Source organism: Lolium rigidum, unplaced genomic scaffold (assembly GCF_022539505.1).
Source record: "Lolium rigidum isolate FL_2022 unplaced genomic scaffold, APGP_CSIRO_Lrig_0.1 contig_32528_1, whole genome shotgun sequence".
NCBI classification, from domain to species: Eukaryota; Viridiplantae; Streptophyta; class Magnoliopsida; order Poales; family Poaceae; genus Lolium; species Lolium rigidum.
In genome coordinates, this window is record NW_025900202.1 from 178,505 (window position 1) to 206,015 (window position 27,511).

The window sequence follows — 27,511 nt, forward strand, 5'->3', positions numbered from 1 at the left end:
CGGCGGCGCGGCTGCCCGAGGAGCAGCGGCATGGACCGAGGCGCGGCCAGCCTCCTCCATGCCGGCGCCCTTCCCCCGTGCTCGCGCCCCTCCTCCACGCTCGCGGCCCCTCCTCCGTCAACGCCAGGGCCCTCCCTGCCTCCATGCTCGCCGCGGCGGGAGCCTCGGCCGGCCGGCCGGGCGCGGGGCGGCAGGGCGACGACCTCGGCCATGCGCGGATGCGTGGCCAAGCTTCATCCGATTTGGGGGAATTAGCTTAATTAAAAACGTTTAGATTAAATTAGTCTCTAATCAATTGATGTCTAGGTTAATTAAAATCCATTCCATTCCACAGGTTCAAATTCAACCGAACACAGCATATAGGATGGAGAGAATGGAATGGAATGGGATGGGATGGAACCATTCCATCCCATTCTAGTATATCCTAGAAACGAACAGACCCCTAATGTTTCAGGTGGGATGGGTACGGGATGTCCGTCTCCCACTCGCTCACATCCGTGTAATCCCGCTGCCCCACCTCCCTAATATCCCACCAACAGAAAAACTAATAGGGCTTCTAAGGGATGTCCCACTTGTTCCAATTTCTAATCAATCAGGGAAGACAGCCAAACAGCGCAAGTAGAAATTGAAGCAACAGCCGCTCGACTGGACCGCGCTCCCCGACGCCGCGACGCTGCACTTCTTCGCGCGCCTCAGCTACCGGGACCGCGCCGCCCTCGCCGCCACCTGCCGTGCCTGATGGTCCCTCGCGGCCTCCCCATGCCTGTGGGCCGCGCTCGACCTCCGTCGCCCGACCCTTCCGCCGCCGCCTCCATCGCGCCGCGCTGCTCTGCCCACCTCCGCCGCCTCCGCCTCGCCGGGTGCGCCGCCGCCGACGCCGCGCCCTTCCTCCGCGCCACCAACCTCCGCTCCCTCCGCCTCTCCGCCTGCCGGAACCTCACCGACGCCGCGCTGGCCGTCCTCGCCGCGCGCCATGCGCGCCTCGAGGAGCTCCACGTGGGGGCCCTCGACCCCCATCGACCGCGTCTCTTGCGACGCCCTCCGCCACGTCACCGGAGACCAAGGCAGCTGCAGCGTGGGGATCAGGAGACGGCGGCGGCGAAATATTCCCGTGAGCATTGAGCAAGCACGGGAGGGTTCGGGACCTGTGAGCTGTCGCTGGGCTAGTTGGGCTCATCCCACTCAGCTCGTACGGGACTAATGAAAATTATTAAAGGGGTGAACGGGATTATCGGGATGGGATGGGACACGGGATTAATGGAATATCCCATCCCACATGAAACATTAACTTTAGCCCACCATTTCTATTTGTAATTGGGTTGGACCGTTGCAGAGATAGATATGTAATTTGTAAACAAATTGAATAATTTGCGCATCGAATCCGGCAGCAGATCCGTTTTAAATTATTCATATAGGATTTTAAAAATATGACGGATAAGAATATTTGATTTCGAAGTGGAGCCATAGATAAGACTCAAGATACAATATAGCAAATAACATGGATATATAGATTATTCACAAATTAATGAGAACTGGCAAAGTGCCCGCGCGTTGTTGCAGCCCAACCAAAGTTGCTTCAAAATCTGGAGCCTTTTCATCTCCATCTCCATCCCCAATCCTGATCATTCTGCACCCTTGGCAATATTCCTACCTGTAACAAAATATCAAAACCTTCCATTATCAAAGCTTGGAGTTGAGCTCAATATATGTGTGTTACTGACGTGGGTAAACATTTAATTAATCACAAAAATAAATGTTCTAAGCCAATGATTCCAAAAATGTTTTTTAAGGAAAAAATGTTTAGATTTTACGAACAAATAAAGTTGAGATACACTTGCCCAAAAGAAGAGGGATATACTCATGTTAATCCACGAGTACACCAGTATCAGATTCAATTGCACGCAAAACAATCCCAATCCAAACAAAAATTACATGGCATCAATATTTTGCAGTAGTATAGATCCAAGTAGTTGTGGCTAAGTACATGTATTCCTAGGACACATTACCATAAATGGAAAATACCTTGACCTGAGTACCTGACGTAGATTTTCAAGATGAAACAAATCATCAATTCAGAAATGGTAGAAGATGCAGTTGCGCTGAAAGTTTCCAAACATCCCCTTTACTATCTCTTTTGTGTTGTTTTCATGTGACATGATCATTGAAACAAGAACAAACGGAAAATCCAGTTCAGTTGCCGCCAACAAAGCAAAAGGACATGAAAGAGCTTTTAATTAGGAATTATTTGCCAGCAGTAAGACTTATGATGACTGCTTTGTTCTTCTGGGATTTGCAGTAGATGGAGAAAGGTTGCGGTGCAAAGAACTGCAGATAGATCCTCAACGACTACGGCATGCCTACAGTATTTCCTTGTGGCAAAAGGGCATTGCATGAAACATAAGCAATCTGAATATCTGATACATCGATACAGTTTAACTTGTAATTTGAGGAGAAGAGAAACTTGACCGCGGGAACTTCCGAGGAGTTGTATGACAGATTGCCGATTAGGTAGCCGCACGCAGATTTTTCTACTACCAGAGATTCATAGTGGTCATCGTCAGTTTTTGCACAAGGAGGATCCAAAGTAACTCATGAGCAGATCTCAGATTTTGCCCAACAATTCATGAACCACACCGATTTGCAAGGGAAACCTTGCGCGCTTGCTATCCATGCGGCCTCAGGCCTTGTTTACTCCTAGGGTATTTCCATCCCCTAGGGGTTTGGGGATGAGAGGGGATTGGGTGAAAACCCCCCTTTAACCCAATCCCCATTTTCCCCCTCATTTCCCCACACCCTCTCCCGCAGCCTCTAGTTACTTTGTTTCTGGGATGAGAGGGGATATGACACGATTGGGATCAGATGATAAAAACTCAACCTTTGTATCCCAGGACGTGATAATGGACACCCAATAAATTAAAAACTCAACTCGGTCTTTAACATAAATTCAGTGTCATGCAATTTTCTCAAATAAGAACACACATAGATAAATGCTCGACCCAATACATGAGCAACCGCCGCCATAAACTCAATGTCATGCAGTTTGACAAAACATTAGAAGTCATGGTGCGCTCACCGCTCAAAGTCGGAAACCACGTCGCCGCTGCCAGAGGACCTCCAGCTACAAATACACGCAGAGGTAAAATTTAGTACTGATACATCGCTTACTGATACTTCAAATGTATACTAACTGCATCTTGGAAGCATTGGTGCATTACTGTTCATTTAAAAGTAGTTCCAGATGCAGAGGATTGGTGCATATTCAGAATTTATGTGCATTTTTAGAATATCGACATGATATGTAGGCTTGGGACAAAGACACAACCAGAGAACCTACATTAGCAAGATTAGTTTTGGCATGATAATTATAAGATGGTACATCATAACTTAACAGAGCTAGGCATCATCTATGTGCTTCCTTCCAGTTCTAGGTCTCAAAATAGGAAATGGAAAAAGTAACATCTACTCTGTCAGGTTACCAAACTGGATAACAAACACTCCCTTACTGTAAATGATTAACTTCAACAGTTTTAAAAGTAACATCTACTTCATGTTACTCTACCAGGATACCAACTATAACATGATAGAACAGTTAGGTAACCTCATAAATAACATGCTTATGATGCCTCAGGATCAGAATCAAGCACTAGAGGGAGCACGATCTTGCAGAAATTAAATCTTGTAAAGCAGAATACTAGAAAACAGAATGCAAATGCAAATTAATTTGGAGCTAATATCTAAGAGCTAAGAGCTAGCAGTCAGCACAAAAACATATGGTTACCAAACTATACAAGATTACCAAACTGGAGAACAAGATCAGAAGTGTTATTGGTATTGCAGTGAAATATAGGTATTTCAGTGACTAGACTTGAAAAGGAATTTGCAGAACAGAAGTGTTACCTCAAGTCTCAATTCTTGCAGCTCACCCCGGAGCCACATGATAGCCGACTCCTCGTCTTCAGCAACCCAAATGAGGAAGGTCTCACGGTTTTAAAGACGACAATTCTTGCAACACATTATTTTTTATTAAAAGATACATACAGACTACAATCAAGAATAAAGCATCTAGTAAGGTTAATTACATCATATATTCTTACAAATAAAGTGCAAGCAGAAAGTGCAGAAGCAACTAGGTAAAACTAGTCTCCACTATTTTTATTAATAGCCAACAGAATATAAAATAGATGAAAATAAAACTACACAGGGCTCAGCAACTGTGGCATCTAAATCTACAGCCTTGCTCGGACCCGCAAAACTGTGTGACGAATCGTCAATTTGAACAAGAATTAAACTCTTAACTTGGAAAAAATATTTTGCACACAACTATTTGATCATAGTATCATGGATTCGAACAAGTACTTCACTGAATTTTTACTGGACACACAATTTAGTTACAAACTTTCTATTTATCAAGGTGTACCATATACTTTCTAAAGCAGCTTCATAGTAAAATTTCCTAAACCAAACAGAGAAAAAATTAACACAAAATCTGTGCGATGATTAATGACTAATGAAGTGTTGGTTACACAAAGCTTGAAATCCTCATTTCCGTCCATGTTGGTGTTTGTCTCTCAAAGCAAATCTGAAGCCTGGGAGTATAAAGATCTGTGCAATCTGAAGCGAACTGTATATGGATTCTGGTGAGCTAGCTGAGTAGAAAGTCATAGCTGCGCAAACTTCATTTCTTCTTCATCTGAGATAGACAGACATAGAAGGACGATATCAGCTGGGAAAACAGACTCGCGCTCCGTCCTCTCCCGGCTCCTCCGTGGCTACAAGCCTGCGCAGCCGCCCATGCCTAGCTCCTACCAGCGAGCTCATGCACCGCTGCTACCGGCGGCCTGTCCAGGGAGCCGGCCGCCGACCCACCTCGCCCGTGGGTGGAAGCACGAACCGCGGATGGTCACCATGGCTGGACTCCTCGCCTACTCCACGGTACTACTGCGAGGTGGCTCCAGATCCGAGCTCCGATGCAGACGACAGCGGCAACGACAAAGAAACCCTAGCAGGGAGGGGAAAAGGGACGAGATGCGAGGACTCACCGGGGACCAGTCGCCGGAGGAGGATCTCGTCGACGCCGATTTGCTCCTTCTTTCCACGCCGCCGTCTCCTTTCACGCCGCCGTCGGTTCCTGGCGCCACCGGTCGCGTCCCTCTCTCCCTTTCCACGAGCAGAAACACGAGGGTACCCTCGTGGGTGAGGATACCCGAGGGTGAAGCTTAGCGGGTCGGAAAGTTCGGGGATGGGCCGGAAATTTTCCCGGAAATACATGAGAAGTAAAAAGGTCGTCCGGGAAGTTACGGGATTTGGTCGTGGGCCGTTTCCCCTCCTAACCCCGAAAATACCAGAGAAGTAAACAAGGCCTCAGCGGGTTGCATTTGTTTCTCTGCTCCGCATGTGCGTCGCTGTCGCCCTGGCTGGCTCTCCGGATGCTGACATCACGCGCCTCCCGCTGAATGTCATCGGCAACGTCGCGATGCTCTGCGTGCGTGTCATCGTCGGCCTGCCTATCATCGGCAGCAGCGTGATCCCGTAGGAAGGATTATGTTGGTTCTAGACACAGGATGCATCCGCTTTCATGCTGGTGCGGGGTAGCCAGCTGGCCGGGGGCACCACAGTCTCTCCTGGGGCCTTTATTAGCCCTTTGTACACCCTATTAATTTGGATTGAACGTATCTGGAAGGGATTCTGCCATGGCGATGAATTGGTGACGTGCCAAACGTGGAGATCGGCTGCCTGGTTTGGTTGCCTGCCGGTTTTCCTCCTTCCGTGTGATTTTTATGCGGGGCAGGAGGGGGTTCGGAATCGGACGAAGGAATCGTGTGGGTGGGTCATCTGGCTTCTGGTTTTCTTCGCTTGGTGCGAGATGAACTCCGGTTTTTCTTACACGGTTTTTTGTGCAGGAAACACGCGAACGAGGTAATAGGGTCTTTTTGACGTACCATGGGCTTTTGATGGATGGACACCACTGATTGCAAACTAATAGTAAAGATTATCCAAATATTATAAACCGGACAATTCGATTTTGAGTCAAATACCAACATGATAAAGTTAGTAGTTATTGTGTTTCCGACTTTATTTGGCGAGCATGTTGAGCTCTAAATTTTGCCACTGGTAGGCTGCTGGCGTAACTTCTAAATTTATTTTTGTACCATCTCGTCAATGCTTGGGTTTTATCCTAAATCATGTCTCTGCTTTCTTAGCTAATTGACTAATGCAAGGCTCAAAGGTTAAATTCCCCAAAAGATTTTCTTGAAATGTACTTCCTTGTCTACAAAAAAATTTAAGCTATTTTTGTTTTCAATCCAAGTATGCATGTTTCTAATTCAAAACTGCGTTCTAGTATGTCCGCATTTGAATGCACAACTTGTTATTATCCGCTCCGCTTCGAACCGAGAAGATAATATGTAAACGATATGGCACGATCAAAATCCAATCCATGTCATACTGTATTTTTCTATAAAAAAAAGTTTCGACAACCATTATTAACACGGTTTAAATGCTTCATGCATGTGAATCTCGTGCAAATTTCCGCTCAAAATATATAGATCATGGCGTACAGTCGTCATTTCACACCGTCCTGCTGAAAAGTCCTCCCAGGTGGTAAGTACTAGTAGTACTAGGATAACTGGATTTGTTGAGTGATTACATGTCAAAACGCTACGATTGAATACAGTTGAGCGAACAAGGGGGTGGAAGTCCACTTGTTTCCGCGGGAACAGTTCATACTTCATACTCGCAAGGCTCGCGACTAGGTGCCGAGTCTTGCTTAAATATTAGCGGGACTTGCCGACTGATTACATAAGCACGTTATGTCGTTAACTAAGCACATACAGTCTAGTAGCACCGCTGAAAATACGGATTATGATTTATGAGTGCCACTCGTTTGAGCCAGAGATTTTCCGAGCAGTTCAAACTTACGCGCGCGCGAGTAGGTGCTGGGTCGTGGTCGATCGACGGCCGACTTTGCTTATTACAATCCCCTACGTGGCTACGTCGGTCCTACGTTCGTACGTAAGCAACGTCTTATCTCTCCAGTAAGAAGCTAGCACAACCAAAAAAAATTGAAATATCTAGCTAGCTTCCATATACCTGCACGGTCTGAAATTCGAAATTTCGGATGGCGCGTGCTCTGTATTAATAAACGATAAATGTGTGTACACGCAGAAGGAGACCAATAATTCGCCAGGTCAGTCCCGTATTTTCATACTAACTTGGCCGCAATTCGCATGCTAAATCATACAAGTACAACGACCGGACACGATCGGAATTCGGAACTGGTACTCTGGTAGCTGACGCGCAACGAGGACGTCCAGAGCTCACTCGCCATGATTATTCTGGCCAAACGAGACGAAACAGAGCTACCGGCTCCGTTTGTTTATCACTCCTTCATCTCACTGTCACCGGTCCGTGCCGGGCCGGATAGGCGTAATAAGGTGTTGCCGGCCAAATTAGGGAGGCCGAGCAGATCATTTTCCCGGTCGGTATCGCGTGGGAGCAGCAGATGATAAGGGAGTGTACAATGAAAGAGAAGGAGAAAGGCAATAGATATTAGTAGTATGATTTATTTTTTATTGTCATCTCTGGCTAGCAATTACAAACCAAAATTCATAATATATAATTATATTGCCAAGGAAAGACATATATGGAGAAAGCAGCCATTTTTACTTTCTAGAAGATCATCTCTTAGCTAAAGGTATGCGATCATCTTTTATTTTCATTATCTCTCTTTTTATGTTAAGAAGATTCACTAAACTATTAATAATGGGTGTGTCTATGTCTCAGTCAACTGAGATTTTCTTAAGTCCCTGTCAACTCAGAAAAATGCAACTGCAGTTCAAAAAAATGTGCAACTCAGATCACTTGCACTTTTCTGGCAGAAAAGTGCAACTCAAATGCATTTTTGTGGATGACAGTTGACTGAGACCTAACAAATCCGATTAATAATTATTATTAGCAGTACAAAGAGCGTTAAGAGAAATAAAAACTACGAATAGATCACTCGACCACCGGGCGCGATGCCGTCATCACCCCTCTTTGATAGAGCAGGGCAAAACTAGCGCACTAGAGAAGCAACCATCACCAAAAGATGAGAACCGTAGATTTGAAGAGTGTGACCTGCAACCACACCAACGAAGACGAAAATCGATGAGATCCCAGAAGATCCGTGGACACAAAGCTCCATGTGCTGCCCTCCTAGCAACGAAAAAGCTCGCTAGAACAAGCAACTGGACACCCTCCCGCCAATGAAAAACCAAGACCCAACATACCTCCATGGCCTAAGAGGCCATCAGGGACGTGGTTGAACAGAGGCATCGCCAGCGGACATGGGCGGAGCTAGAATCAAAAATGAGAAGGGCAAGAATATGGTTATTGAACAAAAATTACTTGCTAAGTGGGAGCAAATCACCATTTTAACTAGCTTTTACAAGGAGATTAGAGATTTGAGTGGGGGCAGCCCCCCTTGTCAATAGGATGGATCCGCCCATGGTGAGAGTGGAATTGTTTGCCGTTTGTTTGTAAGAAGCCCTCTAATACTGTTAATTCTACGTTTAATCATTGTTCCATTTGAGGAAATAGGCTGGAGATAAAATGAGGATTGCATTTGCCTTTTGTTGCACGCATCATTCAGAACATCACAATTGTTCTACACTTCCAGTGCATCAGCTCTGCTCGCAGCTCGCCCCGGCCCAATCGGCGCACTGCTTTTCCTCGGCGTTCTCTTCTGCTTGGCGGCTTTCGGCTTTCGCAGGCTCAAGGAGAGCTACTACATGAGGGTCGATAACCTACCCAAGGCGCGCATTTGGCGTCGGCGGGGCGCCAAGTGGGTTCGCTGGATGCAGATACTCGCTCGCTCGAGCCCTCAGCTTGTCCCTGTGCGGATCGTGCGGGCTCGATGCGCCGGAATTGGCGGGGCTTGAGGGTGGAGCAGGGAGCAGGGGCGGAGCTAGAATCAGAAATGATAGGAGGCAATAATATGGTTATTGAAGAAAAAATGCTTGCTAAGTGAGGGCAAATCACTATTTAAGCTAGATTTTACAAAGAGATTAGAGATTTGAGTGGGGGGCAGCTGCCCCCCCTTGTCAATAGGCTGGATCCGCCCATGCCAGTGGAGGTAACGTGACGCGAACCCTAGCAGGCACCTCGTTTTTCCTCTGCCTCTTATCGGTTCGGGATTCATAATCTATCCTTTAACTCAGTAAAATTATTTTTTATGTAACTTAGGAAAATTCTATTTTTTTTATCTTGATTGAAATGTCTCTAGACATATTTTACATATAGATACATGCGAATTTGCGATAAGAATCATGAAACTTGGAAAAAGTAGGCGTAGCTTAGCAGTATAGTACTGACTAGTGACTACTACTCGGTACGCTTACATCTCACTGTATAGTACGTACGGAGTAGTAGGCTTAATTTCTTGCGGGAACAGGGCGCTGACTTGATTTCGAGTGAGACGCTTTCCTACCTCCTTCTTCCGCGCGCGCGCGCGTAGAATATTTCGTATTCAAATCATCAAATGCTTCCATCGATCGCGCGCACATGCGGTGATGTGCACACCCGCGCGCGCGATCTCCATGGATCACAACTGATCACGCCACTCCATTATTGCCTCCCTAATCCAGCATCCGCGTACTCAATTACTCCGCGCACACGGTGATTTAATTTAATTACAGCCGCCAAACCACGCATCACCACGATAGGTAGACGACGCCACGGCGGGAGGTCAAGCCTCGGTCAGTCTGACTGAACACAGCGGCTCGGGGCATCTCCAACCGGGCGACCCATCCCGCGCCCGCGCGTCCGGATGGGTCCAGCCGGACAAAAACCCGGCCCAGCGTGCGGACCCATCCCTAAAACGGATGCCCGCGGCGTCCGGAACGACGCAAACCCGGCCCAAATCTTGGCCGGGTTTGCGTGGCCGCTGACGCGAAAGGCTGGTCGCTCGCGTCCGCCGGTTGTCCGCCCTCGGCCCGCGTGTCATAGGCATAAATAATATTTTTCATTAAATAGAACTCATTACAAATTTTTTTAGCTACTACTTCTATCCTAAATACGTACGGGCCGGCGGCCTCGCCGCGCGACTCCTCGCCGGCTCGCCGTCGGGGCCGTGGATTTCACTCGACGCGGGCGGCCTGTACGCGTGAGGATTCCACTCCAGCTTCCTACGGGCTGGGTGGCGCGTCGGCGGCGGCGCGGGCCTCGGCAGCTTGGACGGAGGGCATCATCCTCCTCCTTTCCGCCCGCGCAGCTCGGGCGCGCTCGCGCTCCGCCTCCTGCGGCGGAACCATCCGCTTCCCGCATAGCTCAAGCTCCTGCAGGGCGGCGCGTTCCACGGCGGTGCGCGCCTCCGGGCGGACGCGGCCGGCGGCTCGGGCCTCGTGGTTGTCCTGCCGCCGGCGCATGCGCTCTTGCCGGCCGCGCTCCGCCGACGCGAGCATCCTCCCGGGCGCGTCGCTCGGGCGACGGCATCCGGATGAGGTGACGGGCTGCTCGCATAGCGAGCGGCTCGTTCTTCCGGCCGAGGAGGTCGCCTAAGCCGCGGCGGCCGGCCCGCCGGATGCCCTCGTGCTCCTTCGTCACGCGCGTGAGGTCGGCGAGACGCTCCTCGATGGCGGCGTTGATGTTCGCCGGCGCGAGGTCCTCCGCGGCCGACGGGCTCCTCCGCGGCGTCCGCCCCCTCCTCCACGGCCGCGTACCGGCCGTCGGCCGGTCTCGTGCCGGCCCTCCGCGGCCGCTTCCCCCATCTCCGCGTCACCGGCCTTCTTTGCCGCCGCCTCGGCGGCGACGCGGAGCGCCTCGTCGTCGGCGACCCACCGCGAGTCCGCGCGCTCCTCCTCGTCCGTCCGCGGGAACCCGGCCCGGGCGGCGAGGAGAGCTTGGCCCATGTGGACCGAAGGGTGCGTGGCATGGCGCCGGAGAAGGTGGAGGGAAGAGAACGGTGATGCGGTGCGGGTGAGACCGCCGCCGTCTTTTATAGCCGGCGGTGCGGCGGGAAACTTGGGCGCGAGCGCGCGCCAATGGCGTTTTCGCGCGCGGGAACCTTGGTGCGCGCGGGATCTTTCCGCGCGTTCCACCGCCCACCATGGCTGTCCCGTCGAGGCACCGCCATGGCGCGGCGCGCGCAACGAAGACGAACCACGTGGCGTCTCTTTGGGTCGCCGCGTTGGGCGCCGCGTGCGACCCAAACGGACACGCGGACGCGGGGCGCTGTCCGCGTGTCCGGGCGGCCACGCAAACGGCCCAAAACGGACGGCCCAGCGCGTCCGTTTGGGTCGCCCGGTTGGAGATGCCCTCAGTAAGCGAAACAGCGAGAAGAGACAACAAAATCTGTTGTCACCTGGGGCCCACGCGCAGCGGGGGCGAGTTGTAAAAGAAAAACAAGCGTGGAAGCCGTGACTGCAATTCCACGGAGAACAATCACACAAAAAAAATTCCACGGAGGCGAGGCGCGAGGTTGAAAAGGGCAGGTGCTGATTCGGACGCAACCGCTGCTGCCGCCCGGGCGCGAGCGAGCGAGCCAGCGCGCCAGCGCCGCCACCCAACGCCTCGCGGCCCCTCACCTCGCGCCTCCTCCCGGATTCCCCTCCCCAGCCAAGGCGACGCGACCGCCCCAAATCAAGCCCTCCCCGTCTCCTCCTCGCGGCGGTTCCCTCCCTCAAATACGTGCCCCGGAGCGGTCAGCGGAGGTGATTGCTTGCGGGGTCTGCCTGTCCTGTCCGTTGCCGGGGCCTGGATCATGGGCGGGCCGAGCGCGAGCGCCTGCGGCCGGCGGTGCAGGTGGACGCAGCGGTCGAGCCGGACGAGAGCCGCAGGTGACGCGGCCGTGAGACGAACGGTGTCCGCGCCAGCGACGGCGCCGGAGGAGGCCGCCTCGACCGCCCCTACGCGGCGTACCGCAGGTTAGTGTCCGCCGTGCTCCCCAGGATTTAATGCTTTTGATCGATGCTCGGATTTCTGGCTACTCTATGTTTGTTGCTGCTTTTACGGTCGGTTGGTCAACAATTCGAGCGTCGGCGGTTGCATGATTTTGCTGTTTTTGGGCGATTTTCGTTGGATCGTTTCACACGGATTACTTTGCTTCCTTCCGGGAATGGATGGTTGTCACGACATGCCCAACTGCGTGGGTTGCGTGCTTGTTCTGCTACTATTTTGGTTGCGCCGCGGGGTGCTTCTGCTTCTTCTAGTTCAAACGATGCAAATCGCGCTGGTAGGAAAATACAAAACATATTCCAATTTAGTGTTTGTCCGAGGAAACGAACAACAAGGAAGGGATCGTGGAAAATTTCAAACAACAGGCTCGCCCGAACAAAAGAATATAGAACAAAAAAAATTGACTAGCGAGACTGCAATAATGCAGTTTATGAATCTGATAAGTACGGGGCCATTTTGAGAGTATACCCTCGGGGGGGAAAAGTACTACTAGAGAGAAGTAGCCATGTTACTGGGTTGAAAATTCTATAGCAATTCCCCTTTCTCTTACAACATGGAAATTCAGAGGCGCAAACAGTCTAAACCACAAAGCATCTGCAAGGATCATAGATGCAACTTACTAGTAATTTGGAACTCCCTTTTTTTTTTCTTCGAATTCTGTACTCCCTTTTGATGCCTCTGCAATCCTATTTGATGACATGGCTATGCAGCCATTTGAGATTCGATGTGTAGCTATGTAGATCTGTGACTCTGCTAGTACTCTGACATCTTTGAATTGTTCTTGTCGTGGATTAAAGAAATTATGCTACATACCAAATCTTGAACGCTTCTGTATCAAAATACTAGTACTAGTTGCTTTGGAGCTGACCTGTTCCTCTTTTGTTTATGTCTTTATCTTAGGGTTTGCTCATGTGGATAAGCAGCGGCGTGTCTATGGACTATTGCCAGACTCCACAAGTACCAGCAGAGCCACAGTAAAAGAAGATGGTGTAAGTTGTTCAATTGCTCACTATTGTTCTGTCAACAATATCAATGCAAATCCATATATTTTTTTCGATTTACGAAACTTTATTTTCTTGAACTATTGTATTTCCTGATGTCCTCGTTTCTGATTTTTTCTTTGTTTCTTACTACAGCTTTACTCGGGCTTATGTGAGTTTAGGCATAAGAGATCCAGTGGTACAAATAGTTTCAGTCATCAATTGGCTATAAGTGCTGGAAGGTCTGAATGTACGAAGATGGGTCCGTTAAGTGTGAAGCGATCCCTTCCAGGGAAAATGTCACAGTTAAGTCCACCGTGGCGTGGCCACAACAATAGAAATCAAAACTACATCGGTGCTGTAAATCAAAGGCGTAAGGTTACACGATCTGGAGGAGCAGTCAACACCTTGAGAAAAGAGGAGATTCATAAGCAGTCTGATTCTTCAGAAGGAAGACACTGGCAAACTTTGTTGGATAATGCATTACTCCGAAGAAGGTCACAGACAGCAAATGAAGAATCATCTGAACAACCATGGAGCTGTACAAACAGTGAATCTGATAAGGCTGTATGTTTATCTTCCAGTGGCAGCATGGATGATTTCCATGTATGTTTTCCAAGTGACACTAGTGATACAAGCGACAGTTCCAAGTTTTCTTCTCTGGGCAGAGTAGCGAATGATCAATGGAGGATGAGTTTCAAGAAGGTACTTTATAGAACCTGCTATTCTTCCTTTCAGTTATACCGTACCAAGTGCTTGTAAAATCAGAAACATCCAGTAGATTTCTATTCCTAACTCATCACTCTGTTATCCCCCATTATAAATAAGCTTATTACCATCTATCGATTTTGAAATTAGCTAGGAGTATAAAATACTTTCTTTGTATTCTAATTTTGCTTTGCCTCGAATCTGATAGCTAAGTTGAGCTCCTCCTTTGTTGTAATTCAGGTGCACTGTCCACTTGCTGCACGTATAAATGCTATGTCCGTAGTTCCCTGTAAAGAGATTGAGCAGCCAAGCCCAGTATCTGTTCTTGAACCTCTATCTGAAGATTTCTCCGATGCTGAAACCATCAAGCAATGTAGAGATCATCATGGTAAGCAATCTCGCCATTCTTTGTATCGTTCATCCTTTTCTTGTAGCTAATCTTCTGTTGCTTTTCAATGCAGATCCCCAGCCAAGACCTGAGCTAGTAAATCTTCCATGGGTTGGAACTGTTGCTGACGTACTAGGCCTTGGTGAAATTAATAATTACTTATGCTCTGAGATGGAGGATAGTAAAAATGACGAAACCACAGAGCTGGTTGAAGATATCCTTGAAGAATTTGGAGATGAAGAGGAAAGAGACTTTTCTTACCTGTTGGACCTACTTATTTCATCTGGTATTCATGGCGTCAAGGAGGACGAGCTGTACAAGGTGTGCCAGTCTCTTAACTGTCCTGCAGGTTATGATGTGTTTGACAAGCTCGAAAAGAAATACATCAAGGTTCCTCAATGGTCAAGGTCAGACAGGAAGCTTACATTTGATATGGTAAACACCATATTGTCGGAAATTCTTGCCCCGTGTTTGGACATGCACCCTTGGGTAAATAGCACTAGGAATATGGCACCAGTGTGGGGCTCAGAGGGTCTCTTGGAGAAATTATTGCTGCGGTTGACTCAGAGACGTGAAGCACTTGCGCTTATTTTGCCCAAGCCTGAGAAGCAAGCATTTAATCAGACATGGCCGGACTTAGCAGACTACATCGACAGGGCAGGAAGGGAGGTTGAGAAGATGATTAAAGATGATCTTTTGGAAGAGCTGGTTCTGGATTTGATGTCCAGCTAGGTGCAAAGCTACTTCTGGAGCTGTTATCAAGTTGGTTCCAAAATTGCAGTAGGTCCTTGCTTTGTGTTAAGTTTAGGTTCAGTTGTATTGTTTCTTTGGTGCTTAAGGTCAAAGTTCTTTTTCTTAAAGCAGTGGTAGACAATATTTTGTCGTCGTCGTGTAGTGGAATAGAGTATCTGAGGAAGTGGTACATTCTGTTAGATTAGGTGAGGTAATTTAGTTAAAATTCTTTCATAGCATGAACATGAAAGCAAAATATGTAAGAAGCGGAATCATTTCAGTCGTGAGGCATTTGCAACCTGTAAATCAGGCCAGTTGTAGTCATGTCAACATTCATACTGTTATTGGGAGAACAGAAAATAATGAAGGTTGTTGGTACCTTCTGCGTTTTGTGTTGTTGATAACTCCTTTTTGTTGATAACTCCTTTTTGTTGTTGATAACTGTAGCCAACTTCAGTAAAATGAAGATCTCTGTTTTCACTCCGAAAAAATGTTGGCTTGTTTGTTGCGATAGAATTTACGATGTCAATGATCTTGTTTGAAAGACGCTTTAATGAGTGTTTGATGGTGAAAGTACAGTTTAGTGATGTTGAGCCAGCGAGCTGATCAGCTAGGGATCCAGAATGTCTGGAAGCCATGGCGTGTAGGGAGGGGATGGCATTGGGGTCTGATCTCCTACTACAATGGGTAAGGGTGTTTTCGGACTGTCTCAATGTCATCTGTAGTATTGAGGGTGAAGGGAAGGGCTTGTATGGACATGTCGTTCAAGAGCTACGGTAAGAAGGAACGACTTCCAGTGGTTCAGTTCATTCATGAAGGAAGGAGATCAAATGCTGACGCACATTGCTTGGCGAGAGGTTCAGTTTCTAGAGACCTAGGCCGGAATGTGTGGTTCGAAACCCCGCCCGAGGGTGTGTGTAATTTTTTTGATGTTATTTGAGTAAAGTGGGCGTGAGTTCTCAAAAAAAGAGGGTCCAGATTTTTTGAACTGATTGTTATCTCCCTAAGGCATTGTTTGGCAGAAGCGGTTTCATTAGTTTTGTTGTGTAATAGGAGTAGGTCCTTTTAATTGATTCAAATTTAGTATAAAGTTGTACTAAATCTGAATCAGTTAAAAGAGGCCGGAGGAAGTATACCTCATGGTTGTATTCGTATTTACTTTTTGTTGTTTAGCTCCTGATGGATATATACCCCTTGTACCTGAAGAACTACCAACTGGCATCCGATGTTTCTTGTTTACTCCTGTCCGGTTCAATGAGATGATCAAAATCTAGTGTCTATATGAGCTAAGCTAGCTAGTTTGATGAGCACAACATCGATCGATCGATCAGCTATGTGCAACCGTTGAATAGTAAGGACAGTTGTTGTTAATTGTTTGCCCCATAGAAATCACGTACACCATATGCATGTTGCCTACACCAAACTGAAAACAAGAACATATCTCGAAAATTGAAAATAAGAAGAGATCGATCACTCTTGAAGTGTACAAAATGGCATAGTAGATGTAAGGGCATGTACGTACAATGGGGTGACGTCAGCCTTCCCTTACAGATGCCACATCAAATTTTTTCTTAGTTGGAGGAGAGAGATTGAAGAAAAAGAAGGTTGTTTTCCCTTAGCTAAGGGATGATCCCTTACAAAATAAGAGAAGACAATTTTCTTCATTGTACCATTTGTCTTCCCTTAACAACCCAATTTCCTTCTAAAATTTAATTGATTCTCAATAATTACTAGGGATGCCAATAAGAGATAATACATTGTATCACTTATATTTAGTGTGTCTTCTCTAGATGACATGGACTGCTAAGAGAAGGTGTGCATTCCCTACCATTGCACATGCCCTAACACCGTAGAAGAACCAATCTTTGTGAGACACCAGAAATAAAAAAATGGAAGGAAATAGCGGCCAATATAATTTAAAACTGCTCGTACTTATGAAAATGGGATACTTAGTTTCGGTAATAGATCCATGAATCTTGTTTTGCAAGTGTCCGAGGATTTTAGCCACGTCGGCTTCCTCCAATCTTGAGACAGGCAGAGAAAGCGTCAAAGGAGACAACCGTCACATCCACCTCTGGCAGGCCGGGAGCCGCCGCTGCAGGAGGGGCGGACACCTCCGCGCCGTCCGGGCCGTCAGCAGCCACTCCCGCTCTTGGAGCAGGTACTGCCGGGTCTGGCGCGCCAGGAGCGATCACTCCAGTGCCGGTCCATAGATTTCGGAGGCCCTAGGGCGAAACGATATTAAGGGGCCCTTTTTCACAATATCGAAGTTATCGTATGGCAGGGGGCCATTGCCCTCCTACTCTAGAATTTTTAAAAGGTATTTATTTATGCTAAATTTGTATATATTAATTAAAGTTTAAGCACGATTGGTGTTCTGGCCCCTTAACAATCTCCACCACACACGAAAAACTTAAAAAATATTAGTATTGAGCAAGAGAAATATTAGAGTAATGCAATAATAAACTAAATAATATTTACATTTGAAAGATCCATGGTCTTCAAAATCTTGAAAATACATTTGAAAATATTTATTTCTATTGATCAAGCAAACTATGCCATAATTCTTATTTCTACCAATAGCGACTTGTGTACACGTGTATATAGATAATTCTTATTTTTAAGATTAATTATAAAAAAATATGAGGATTGGTGTTCTTCTGGACATTTGGGAAGGCTAGAGAGAAATCGTATCTTTGGAGAAAATGTTTAAATATTTTTTGTTAAAAGAAGTTGGAGTAGAGGCACGGTAAGCTACAGCTTGGACCTTCTATATTTTTATAAAATAATTCTAAATGGTAAATCCTAAAGTGTAAATATTAAAATAAATGTTTGGTAAGAGGCACCGTAAACTGTAGCTTAGGGCATCTATACTTTTTAAAATTATTTTAAACTCTATGGCATAAATAGAGGTATAAATATATCAAGTATGTAAAAAATATTGGGCCAGGGCCCTCGCTCCTAAAGGCCCGAGGAGAGCGCCCCTTTGCCCCGCCCTATGGGTCGGTCCTGGATCACTCCCTGCTCCACGTCCCCAGCTGCTCCACCCTCAAGCCCCGCCAATTTCGGCGCCTCGAGCTCGCATGCCCCGCACAGGGAAAAGGTGAGAGCTCGAGCAAGTAACTGCATCCAGCGAACCCACTTGCCGCCCCGTCGGCGCCAAATGCACGCCTTGAGTAGGGTACCGAGCCTCCTGCATTTGTGCTCCTTGAGCCTGCAAAAGCTGAAAGCCGCCAAGCAGAAGAGAACACCAAGGAACAACAGTGCACCAATCGGGCCGGCTGTTTCTGCCGCCGTCTTTGCCGACCTAGAGAGGTGATGCGCGACGCCATTGTGTTCAACTATCTCTGGGAGCTGCGGCGAGCTGCGAGCAGAGCTGATGCACCGGAAGTGTAGAACAATTGTGATGTGTGAATGATGCATGCAGGCGTGCAACAAAAGACAGATGCATTTTATCTCCAACCTATTTCCTCAAATGGAACAACGACTAAACGTAGAATTAACACTATTAGAGGGCTACTTAAGAATAAACGGAAAATAATTCCACTCTCACTGAATTAAATCGATATCAACTAGTCAAACACTGATCATCGCCATATCAACAGTGCAAAGGCGCAACACCTTACGCACCGATACGCGGTTAGGCCCGTTCATATCTGCCACCCAGAAGGATCTCAATCACTGGCAGCTCACATGTTTAGGACACACAACATATCTGCCATCACATACATCGGCCAGGGCGAAGGAAATTTCAAAAATCACGGGAGGTACACTTGTGCACGGATAGGTGAATCTCCCGATCGGCAAGCAGCAACACACAAGATTTTTTCTATCAAAAAAATAAAGACTTTTCTTGTCAAAATTAACATTTTTTCGATAAAGGAAATATACTAATATCAAAAGATACCAATTATTGATAGAAAACAGTCTAGCCCTGGACCTGATGGCTTCGGCCCCTCCTTTTTCTCAACCTTTTGGGACTTGGTCTCTCCGGACGTTTTTGGAGTTTTCTCCTCCTTCTACAATGGTACCATTGACCTCAGAAGAATTCACAGGGCCTTCTTGATCCTCCTCCCAAAAGTAGACTATGCTAACCATCCCTCTCTCTTCAGGCCAATTTCCTTCCAGAATTGTGTCATGAAGGCTATACAAAGGTGCTCACCTCTAGGCTCCAGTGTGCCATCCACTCTCTTGTGGATGCCAATCAAACCGGGTTCCTCTCAGGGTGTCGTTTCTATGAAAATATTGTCTACGCTGCGGATCTCATTCGGTGTTGCCACCGAAAAAAATCCCCCACCGTCGTCTTCAAAATCAACTTTAGAAAAGCTTTCGAATCCGTTAACTGGGAAAGCCTCCTGGCCATTCTCAAATCTAGGGGCTTCGACGAAGGTTGGTGCGAGTGGATGTCCCGCATTCTTGCCACCGGACACACTTGAATCCTCCTCAATGGGGCCCCGGGGGACTGGATTCGTTGCCGCAATGGGCTTCGGCAAGGAGACCCTCTTTCTCCATACCTATTTATCATTGTGGCTGACATCCTTCAACGCCTCATCCGTAAAGCTTGGAGGGACAGCTTGATTGGCCACCCCCTCTCTCCTGGCCTGCCTTGTCCCGTTCTCCAATATGACGATGACACTCTCATCATATGTAGGGCCGACCATGCTGCGGTCTCTCATCATATGGAGGACACCTGCGACCGGTGGTCGTTCCGGCCCAGCTCCGTCCGTCGCTCCAGCAGCGTGGAGAAGGCAAGCAGGCCAGCACGCAGTAGCCCCACTTCAACCTCCAACTCTAACAATTCGGTAATTTCAGATTTTTGTCACTGTTATGTGACTTATGTATAATTGTCTAAATGTAAAGTGATGGATAATGGAGTTCAGCAATTAGGAATTTAGGATTGATGTCCAATTAAGTGTAGCCACATACTAAAATATGTTGAACAATTTTGTTGTAGAATTGTTGAAGTCTTCAAGAATGAAGAGACTAAGATTTTCTTGCTGAAATCGCATGGTTGGGATGCATTCCTTGAAAAGGTCACATCATTTTGCAATAAAAATGGCATTCAAGTTCCTGTGATGAAGGATGATTATGTGCCTTATGGAAGATTGTCACGGTTTTCTCGACGTCAAACAAATGATGATCATGTTAGAAGAGAAGTTTATCTTGGAATTGTTGATCAAATTATTCAAGAGCTTTATAATAGGTTTGATGAGATCAATATGGAGTTGCTTTCTTGTATGTCGACATTGAGTCCCGCCAACTCATTTGCTGCTTTTGATGCACACAAGGTACGCAAGCTTGCTGAGTTCTACCCCAATGAGTTTAAAAGCCAAGATTTGATATACCTTGAGCTACAACTTGATAACTATATTGATGACATGAGAAGATATGAAAAATTCAAAGGCCTACAAAACTTTGTTGATCTTTCGGTTAAGCTTGTAGAAACAAGGAGGTATATAGTTCATAATTTGGTGTACTTGCTTATCAAATTAGTATTGTTTCTTTCAGTGGCGATAACAAATGTTGATGGAGCATTTTCTGCAATAAGTTTTTTCAAGAGCAAGTTGAAAAATAAGATGGGTGATAGCCTTTTCAATGATTGTCTAGTCACATACATTGAGAGAGATACTTTCTCCAAAGTGGATGAAGAAGATGTAATTGAGACTTTCATGGCCATGACAAGGCGTAGGCCACATCAATTTTTTTTTTGAAGATGAACCACCCTGATTTAAAATCCTAGATCTGCCAATGTTTGACGGTGAAAAATCATTATATTTGGTACAGTTTAGTGATGCTGAGCCAGCGAGCTGATCAGCTATGTGTCTGGAGGTTTTTCCGTTGTTTAGCTCCTGATAGATATATACCACTTGTACATGCTCGAAGAACTACCAACTGGCATCCGATGTTTCTTGTTTACTCCTGTCCAGTTCAATGACATGATCAAAATCTAGTGTCTATAGGAGCACAACATCGATCGATCGATCAGCTATGTGCAACCGTTGAATGTTGAATAGTACGGACAGTTGTTATTAATTGTTTGCCCCATAGAAACCACGCACACCATATGCATGTTGCCTACGCCAAATTGAAAACAAAAACATATCTCAAAAACTGAAAAGAAATGTTATATTGTGATCCAAATTCATATACTAAAGGAAGGCTAACTTCTGACGAGCGGAGCGAGCCCCGTCGCCGGTAGGCTTGGGCTGATATATATATCGTAAGCAGTCGGTTAGGGTTTATCAGATTATAAGATAATCCACGACGTTTGTAAACACTTCTCGATATAGTTAAGTTTTGCTGGCTGACGCCCGTGGTTTTTTCTCTTATGTGTTGGAAGAGGTTTTTCACGTTAAATCTCGTGTCTCCTTGCATTTTCTTTTATCGTTCTTCGTTATTTGCTTGTCGCGTTTATAACAAGAAGAATAGACCGATCACTCTTGAAGTGTACAAAATGGCATAGTAGATCTAACACCATAGAAGAACCAATCTTTGTGAGACACCGGAAATAAAAACATGGAAGGAAATAGCGGCCCAAATAATTAAAAACTGCTCATACTTATGGAAATGGGATACTTAGTTTCATTGATAGATCCATGAATCTTGTTCTGTAAGTGTCGGGGGATTCTAGCCACGTCGGCTTCCTCCAATCTTGGGAGACGCAGATAAAGCGCCAAAGGAGACAACCGTCACATCCACCTCTGGCAGGCCGGGAGCCGTCGCTGCAGGAGGGGTGGGCACCTCCGTGCCGGGATCCGCCACACCCTTTCCCTGACCGTGAGCCGCTAGTGCAGGGTGGGGCGCCCCCGCGCCGTCAGCAGCCACACCCGCTCCTTGAGCAGGTGTTGCTGGGTCTAGCGCCTGCGCACCAGCAGCGATCACTCCCTACCGTGGGCATATCCATCCGATTGACGGGGGGGGGGAGCTGCCCCCACTCAAATCTCTGATCTTCTTGTAAAAGCTAGCTTAAATGGTGATTTGCCCCCGCTTAGCAAGTAATTTTTCTTCAATAACCATATTCTTGCCCCCTCTCATTTTTTATTCTAGCTCCACCCCTGACTCGTGTCATGTTCAATTCGTTAGGAGCTCTGTTTTCACTCCGGAAAAAAAGGTTGGCTCGTTTATTGGGATTGAACTTAGGCTGTCATATGATTCTGTATGGAAGAGGCTTTCATCGAGTGTTTGACGGTGAAAGATCACTACTCCCCCCGTCCCACGAAAATTGTCTAACATTTGTTAAAATTTAGATATATGTACATAGTAAATAGCATTTAGATACATCTAGATTTCAATAAATCTGGGCATGGAGCGGAAAGTGTTTTTGACTCTCGAGCTTCAGTGCTCCCGTCATTTAACAAAAATTAAAGATATTTTTACAAGTTACTAAAAATCTGAAAATAATCTTGGGGATTATCAATGATACATCTCACGGTCATGCAAAATCTTAACCCAAAATTAATTTTATTTTATGCTAGACAAAAAGGCAAAATCTGATATGTTTGATAGATATGAAAATGACCACTCAGGTCTACACTTTTATCATTTTGTGTAGATCAGAATATAAAGTATTTGAAGCGGATATTTTACACGTTTGTGAAATACAACATTAACTATACACGGATTTATTTTCAGAATTTTTTGAAACTCAAAAATATAGTTTATTTTTTTTAAAAAAAAACAGGATCACTAGTGTCCATATGCACCAAATCTCTGTCCGGCATGGAGGGAGTATATTTGGTACAGTTTGGTGATGCTGAGCTCCTTTCCTTTGCTCTGAATGGTAGCTTGCTTAACCTCGCCGCAAGTCCCCTCCTGGCCGTTGGCCCGCCACGTCTTCTCGATCCCGCCCAACTACCACGAACCACACCCCCGTACGCTACCTAAAACTACGTAATTGCCACGACATCGTCCCCGTTGGGGTTAGGAGGTTTAGCCCTAGATTACATGTCATGGCCTGGTTTGTAATTACGGCGAAATTAGGGTCCGGGCATATACCGATCGTGGCACCCAGCCAGCTAACCATCCCGTGCCCCCACGCTTCGCAACCAAAACCCTGGATCGCAGCTACCCCCTTGTCCCGTGATGGTGATCTGGACGTAGGTGTCTGTTTGCTATTTATTGACGTGCACACACAGCTACCATCCCGATCCAACCCCCCATCTCCGGCCGCGCGCGCATCGATCTCATACCCATGGCCGTCTCAGAGCTTGAGGTCGACGGCGTCGTCTTCCCGCCGCTGGCCCGTCCGCCGGGCACAGCCCACGCGCACTTCCTCGCCGGCGCAGGTAACTAATTCGTTCGCCGCTCCGGCCGGCCCCGGTTTCGGCTTAGATTCTTGGAGCGCGTGGCAATGCGGCATGTGTCCGGCTCACGCACGGCGCCGTGTACGTGCAGGTGTGCGAGGGATGGAGCTCGGCGGCAACTTCATCAAGTTCACGGCCATCGGCGTGTACCTGCAGGCCGACGCCGCCGTGTTCGCGCTCGCCGCGAAGTGGGCCGGGAAGCCCGCCGACGAGCTCGCCGCCGACAACGCCTTCTTCCGCGACGTCGTCACGGGTACGTAACACGTACGCGTCCGTCCTTGCGCAAACCAAGTTGTGGTAGTTAAGCACGCGCGCGGCTAACTCTCTGTTGCGTGCACGCGCGCGGCAACCAATTGCGATATGCAGGCGAGTTCGAGAAGTTCACGCGGGTGACCATGATCCTGCCGCTCACCGGCGCACAGTACTCCGAGAAGGTGACCGAGAACTGCGTCGCCTACTGGAAGGCCGTCGGCAAGTACACGGACGCTGAGGCCGCCGCCGTCGACAAGTTCAAGGAGGCCTTCAAGGCCGAGAGTTTCCCTCCCGGCGCGTCCATCCTCTTCACCCACTCCCCCGCCGGCGTCCTCACCGTCGCGTTCTCGAAAGACTCGTCGTTGCCGGAGTCGGGCGGCGTGGCGATAGAGAACAGGCCGCTCTGCGAGGCCGTGCTGGAGTCCATCATCGGCGAGCACGGGGTCTCGCCGGCCGCGAAGCTCAGCCTGGCGACCAGGGTCGCCGAGCTCCTGAAGGAGGCCGCACCCGTCAGCGAGCCGGCGGTGGCAGAGCCCGTGTCGGTTTCAGCGTGAACGGACTGGGCACCGTCACTGCTGGCTTATACATGTGGTTGGTGATGTCCGTGTTGACACGTCGTGTTCCGGAGCTTCTACCGTTGTTTCTCTTGCGTCGAGGTCAACCGTGCTAACTTGAATAAACAAACCCCAGCCATTGAAATTTATTTACATCAAATATTTAGGGGCTGTTTACCTCTCGATAATTTTTAACAATCAATACGATGATGTATCATACTCCCCAATTTCACTATTTCAATCAATAAGGCGTTCTCTTTTTGTGTGTTTTTTACTTTGAAAAAAAATACTCTAAATATATAAAAATTGTTGGTGTAAAATTAACATTATAGCAAAAGCTTCTGGCCACTACTGCAGGGTTATAGCGAAGTAGTACAACAATCTTGGGAAGAGCCTTGTCCTTTCACCAACAACTTCGCTGTGCTTGACTGCAAGCTCAAAAGGCTGGCGAAGTGTCTGTCTAGGCAAGAAACTACATTGGTGATATCAGAAAGAAAATGCTTGTGGGGCAAGAAATTATTCTCCGGCTTGACACGGCGCAGGAGGTGAGACAGCTCTCGGTGGATGAGAGGGAGCTCTGTTCATTCAGGATGGGAACGGGCCGACCCGGCCCCGGCCTTGGCCCTGGCCCCTATGGCCCCAAGGCCAATTTGAGGGGCCATGGGCCGACCCAATTAAAATATCTCAGTGGCCCTGCTGGCCCGTTGGGTATCTGGGGCCGACCCAAATTCTAACTTTAATACAATTTTTTGGTCGAGCTTACACCGAAAACATTCGGCAATATTGACAATAAACAACAAAAATGCTCTTGATTCGCCCAAAAAGAGTGACCTTTCGATCTTTATGTAGGTAGTAATTATTTCAGCTATACGTTAGAGTATATAAATTACATCACGTATGTTCAAAACAAGTACATGACCAAACTGACCATCAGTCCATCAATTCTCCCGCAAATGATTTACTCAACGTACGTGATCTGCAAGACTGCAAGAATTTTTGTCATCGGAAAGACTAAGGACTCGTCACAGTTTCAGTTTAACTAGCATTCATTTTTGGCAGTTGCAGATTTTCAGTGCCACCCTTAAACGAGGTCACCCATTAGTCTTGACATTGCTTCAGTTAGTTCAGCACGCGAGCCAGAGCCGTCACAGACACGCCACGCACTGTGAACAGGTTGGGGACACCGATTCGGGCAGAATTAGTGCCTAATGTAGCTACGATTTGGGTCGACCCGGCTGGCCCGACGGGTCAAACGATGCCGGCCCCATTGGCCCAAATTTTATTTAGGGCCGACCCACGTGACCCAATGGCCCTGAAATTTTGGGTCGGGTCAGCGACCCGTCGGGTCGACCCGGCCCAATCCCATCCTGACTGTTCATGCCTCAAAGCTCGAGGAGTTGGGCTGGCGGTCATTAACCGTATTAAAGCCAGGCAGCGAGCTAGGGACAGATGGCTTAAACTTGGAGATGCCAACACCAAGTACTTCCATTCAAGGGCCTCTCATAGAAAGCAAAAGAACATAATCCAATCCGTAACTACAGATGACGGGATTGCGACAACTCCCTCGAAGCTGGAGGAAGTAAGCTTTGATCACATGAGCAAGATCATAGGCACAGACGTCCCTTGCACGCAAAGTTTCGATTGGCCTCAGCTTGGGCTTCCAGCTCCAGACCTATCTGAGCTAGACGCTCCGTTTACCCTAGAGGAGTTGAAGGTTGCGGTCTTTGATACACCATCGGACAAAGAGCCTAGGCCAGACGGTTTCTCCGCGGCGTTTTTTAAAACCTCTTGGAATATCGTGAAGGCTGACCTGCTAAGAGCACTCAACAAATTCTACGACCTCAATGACCCTTCCTTCAACAGCCTTAACACTGCATTCTACATCCTGGTGCCCAAGAATAACATGCCCACTATGATGTCACACCCAATGCGATGATGTATTATACTCCTCAATTTCACTATTTCAATCAATAAGGCGTTCTCTTTTTGTGTGTTTCTTACTTTGAAAAAAATACTCTAAATATATAAAGATGGTTGGGCAAGGATCTGTCAATACAAGAATGGTATAGGGACATGGTGAGTAGGCGCTCCAAGGTTCAGAGGAAAAACATCTTTCCGGCATCAAACCTTATTTGCTGGGAAATCTGGAAAGAGCGGAATAGACGGATTTTTTAAAAGAAGGAGCTCCCCATGGCGGATTTCATTGTTCGTCTAAAGGATGAAGCGGCTGCATGGAAGCTGGCCGGAGCACCCATTCCTCTTGTTGCTCAGTATGGAGGGACCCCCTGTAAATAGTGTGCTCTAGGTTGGTCTTTTTTCTGACCTCCTTCTTTGTAATCGTCTTTCCCTCTAATGAAATGAAATAGCAGCTCTCCTGCTATCATTAATTTTTTTAACATTATTAGAAAATGTTTTTAATATGAATACAATAATATTAATTACATATAATATAATAAAAATGTGTTGCTCAATTTTTCGGTCAAAATTCATCTTAAAATACGCGTGCGCCTTATTCATCGAAACATGTACAGTATAAGAAGTGAACGATACATGGTGCAAGAGATGTTTAAAACAATAATCAGCAAATTGTCGAGTTCTTTGAACTCTTCTTTTCTTCCAAAGACATATTATTGTATTTTTTTAAAAGACAACCATGAAAAATAACACATAGACCAAACAACCATCCTATTATACCCCTAAAAATAGAGGATTCTTTGATTTTTTTGGCTTTTAGCCACATAAAATCCATGCATTCATTAAATTTAACCATCATTGGCGTTGGGACAAATATCTTTTTAATCAAGGAAAGGCCTAAAAGCACTTGTCGTAGAGGATCGGTTCCCTCCCGGCCCCTCCCTCTAACGTCGACAACGAAGGATGAGACAGAGTTGTGGCGGCTTCACACACGCGTAGCGGCAATTTTTGCTTAGCGCCATTTATTTTACTTCTCGATTTAGTGATGCGGAGATTGACCTGAAGACATGTTACATCATCAAAGGTTCAAGAGTCACAATAGTAATCGTGAGCTCATCTATATATTAATCGAGTAAATTGATGAATCTAAAAGGAAACCCTAAGGGGGCGAAAAGATGTTTCGTGAGTTGAGTGTTAGTACAACGATCCCTTCTCCTTCTCGGTGTTCCCACGTACGACGATCCGCAACATTGATCGACTCATCATGAGTTGAGTGTTAGTAAGACTGAACAAATCCCGTTAAAGAGCACTTGTGAATATTTTATCCTATCGGACATAATACACTGTAGCCACTTGAGCAGCTGTGAAAGAATGTTTAATAGGGGAAACTTAAAATGAAGACAGAGCTACATGTAGACTTTTATTTCTAAACACTCATAATTCATATTTCAATTCTAAAGGTGACCATATTCTATATAATTTGTCGGGTTTTGTCATTTTTATCTAGAACATAGTGCCATCGTCGTGCTCGTGCAGATCGGCCCTGACAAACGGCCCAGCGGGCACGACACGGCAAATCCAACGCGGGGGTTGTACACCGAAAATCAATTGATTCACCGATCCTCCTCCCAACACTGGTACATCTCGGAACGCCCCTCACCTGTTCGACCGTGAACCTGACCCACACGAGGTTCGAGCACCACACTCAAATCACCGCACGTCGTTTGTAGCACACCCAAAATGGACTTT

At 47.0% G+C, this 27,511-nt stretch overlaps 2 protein-coding genes across 2 annotated transcripts; both read left to right on the plus strand.

Moving 5' to 3' along the window:
- The first annotated feature begins 11,737 nt into the window (after positions 1-11,737).
- On the plus strand, positions 11,738-15,117 carry LOC124680984. Its single transcript, XM_047215994.1, has 5 exons — positions 11,738-11,900; positions 12,832-12,920; positions 13,068-13,616; positions 13,860-14,007; positions 14,081-15,117. The coding sequence occupies exons 1-5, from the start codon at positions 11,738-11,740 to the stop codon at positions 14,737-14,739; spliced, it is 1,608 nt and encodes a 535-aa protein (XP_047071950.1). The 3' UTR covers positions 14,740-15,117.
- Positions 15,118-22,900: 7,783 nt separating this feature from the next.
- Positions 22,901-24,107, plus strand: LOC124680986 (chalcone--flavanone isomerase-like). Its single transcript, XM_047215995.1, has 3 exons — positions 22,901-23,024; positions 23,134-23,295; positions 23,409-24,107. The coding sequence occupies exons 1-3, from the start codon at positions 22,931-22,933 to the stop codon at positions 23,846-23,848; spliced, it is 696 nt and encodes a 231-aa protein (XP_047071951.1). The 5' UTR covers positions 22,901-22,930; the 3' UTR covers positions 23,849-24,107.
- The last annotated feature ends 3,404 nt before the right edge of the window (positions 24,108-27,511 follow it).

What these genes read in the sequence shown, in the direction of transcription:
- LOC124680986 (XM_047215995.1), top strand. Translation starts at nt 22,931, where the DNA reads ATGGCCGTCTCAGAGCTTGAGGTCGACGGCGTCGTCTTCCCGCCGCTG. An exon ending in GCACTTCCTCGCCGGCGCAG is followed by an intron (nt 23,025 to 23,133) that starts GTAACTAATTCG and finishes GTGTACGTGCAG; the next exon opens with GTGTGCGAGGGATGGAGCTC. An exon ending in CTTCCGCGACGTCGTCACGG is followed by an intron (nt 23,296 to 23,408) that starts GTACGTAACACG and finishes TGCGATATGCAG; the next exon opens with GCGAGTTCGAGAAGTTCACG.
- LOC124680984 (XM_047215994.1), top strand. Translation starts at nt 11,738, where the DNA reads ATGGGCGGGCCGAGCGCGAGCGCCTGCGGCCGGCGGTGCAGGTGGACG. An exon ending in CCCTACGCGGCGTACCGCAG is followed by an intron (nt 11,901 to 12,831) that starts GTTAGTGTCCGC and finishes TCTTTATCTTAG; the next exon opens with GGTTTGCTCATGTGGATAAG. An exon ending in GCAATGTAGAGATCATCATG is followed by an intron (nt 14,008 to 14,080) that starts GTAAGCAATCTC and finishes TTTTCAATGCAG; the next exon opens with ATCCCCAGCCAAGACCTGAG.